Source organism: Prosopis cineraria, unplaced genomic scaffold, assembly GCF_029017545.1.
Source record: "Prosopis cineraria cultivar Desert tree isolate PC_DT_omini unplaced genomic scaffold, ASM2901754v1 PC3, whole genome shotgun sequence".
Lineage (NCBI taxonomy): Eukaryota > Viridiplantae > Streptophyta > Magnoliopsida > Fabales > Fabaceae > Prosopis > Prosopis cineraria.
In genome coordinates, this window is record NW_026555334.1 from 31,411,628 (window position 1) to 31,413,734 (window position 2,107).

The window sequence follows — 2,107 nt, forward strand, 5'->3', positions numbered from 1 at the left end:
TATAAACAAGTTAATATATATAATTTTTTTATTTTATCTCTTGTATTTATTAATTTAAATATTTATATAAATATATCTCACACTTAATAAAAAATAATATATTTTTATAAAAATGATGATTTTATTGATATATACACACACCAATTTGTCTACAAAAATTGTTTATATTTTGAAGGAAAAGAAGTATATACTCAGCTCGGTGTTTGGCTGTTGCTGCAAGTATATTACCCCAACTATGAGGCTAGAAATGAGCCACACTTAAGACGGGGCAGGACAATAGCGTACTCGGTTATCCAGATTCCAGTGGATAGCTTGCTTGTCCCCATTCCATGAACAACTTGTGCAGCAGCATTCCTTTCAAAATTAACAACCAAATATATCATACGAAGAAAACTTTTGAGAGAGAGGAAAATCTTTTTCATTAATTCCTTTCTGGGAAAAACAACTGCAACATTAATACATCGTCTCGTGCAGTAGCCTTTGCTTCGTTTGAACACAAGACAGTATTCAAAAGGAGCCGCGATGTCTATTTCATCGGCTTACAAGCCACGGAAGATCCTCCGTGAGAGGAAACTCGTACAGCAACCTATCAAAATCTTTAAAAGACGTCGTCGTATTCTTGCTGAGTGTCTTGGAAGACAGAGAATCATCTCCTTTACTACTCCGATCATCGTCGCGTGACCCGTGATCGTGAAACTGAAAATCGTCGTCTGATTTCAGCGAAGCAGCGAGTGGCAATTTCTTCGAGCCGTCCCCTACCCAGGCTGTGGATGAGTTCTTCCCCGTGAGACTCTGAACCACGTCTCTGAAGTTCATAGCATCGGTTTGGACGTACCTGGTTTCAATCTGAACTATCTTCACACCTTCACGCTTCCCACTACTTTCCATCTCTCTTTCTGGTCTCAGCATATAATATTTGGCCAAGTGTGTGATTTGGAGTGAGTATGTATAGCAGTGTGTGTATATGGTGATGGAAGCGTAGGGGTAATATATAACGGAAGAATCTGAATCAGGGCAGTCGTAAGAGACTGGTCGGGGGCGCATTGGCAGGAGTCTAAGTCAAAGGCCAAAGCCCGCAACTTGGAATCGTATATGGTCAAGTTCAAACACATGGCTATATATAATAAAATGCGTTACCGAGAAAACGATATGATGAAACAAAATAATCAAACCCGCCCAAAATGTAACGGCTCGATCAGACTCAGTATTGTCTACTATTCTAGAGTCACGTGCCTTGAAAATTTGTTTACTTCCTGGCTCGTGCCTCGACAAATTTTGTCTTTCTCTGCCTTCTGGAAGCAAATTAATAGATCAAGGAATCGCATTTGGTGGAAGATCTTCAATTAGCCATCCCCTATTAAAAATTAATCTATAACACGTGTTTTAAGTATATATGCTTGTTCTTAAAAAATTAATAAACTATAGCTAAAACAAAAAATATTTATATTGTTTTCGAATGATTATATGTGATTTTTAATAATTTTGTATATGTATCATGTAATATATTTTGCACATAATCGGTCCATTTATTTTAGAAAATTGAATAAGATATGACAAACTCGTATTATAAAAAAAAAGAGTATATAAATGTATCTAATAAACGTATTTTCTTGGTGATAATGTAAAATACAATTATATACTTCCCTGTTCCCAAATATAAGACATATAGTTGAGACTTGAGAGTTTTTTGTTTTGATCTTAAATCTAGGACCTCAATTTTTGCGGTCGTCTCTCCCTCGTTTAGTACCTTTTTAGATTATCCTTATTAATTACAGAGTTTTTTTTTTCACTCTTTCTCTGTCTCTCACATTTATTACTATCAGTAAAAGGGTATTTTTGGAAAATCAAGGCATATCTGTAGACAATAATATCAAATAACCAACTTAATAAATTTTCTTAATCTTTATTAATTAAGTAACAACTAGGTCTTATATTTAGAACTTAAAGCTTGAAGGAGTGTATAGTAAAACCCCGTAGCTTATTTTTTGAAAGGGTGTTTGATGATGATCGATGGCACAATGAGGACCGTGAATATGTTCTGGAAAGTAGGAAGGGACAAAGCGAGAGAAATTTCAACAGAAGGGACCATGAAGAAGTTGACTGGAGA

The 2,107-nt window shown here is 35.4% G+C and overlaps 1 protein-coding gene across 1 annotated transcript; it reads right to left on the reverse strand.

Annotated features, from left to right (window-relative positions):
• Positions 1-402: 402 nt before the first annotated feature.
• On the reverse strand, positions 403-1,065 carry LOC129304499 (VQ motif-containing protein 10-like). Its single transcript, XM_054944187.1, has one exon. The coding sequence runs from the start codon at positions 1,042-1,044 to the stop codon at positions 532-534; it is 513 nt and encodes a 170-aa protein (XP_054800162.1). The 5' UTR covers positions 1,045-1,065; the 3' UTR covers positions 403-531.
• Between the last annotated feature and the right edge of the window lie 1,042 nt (positions 1,066-2,107).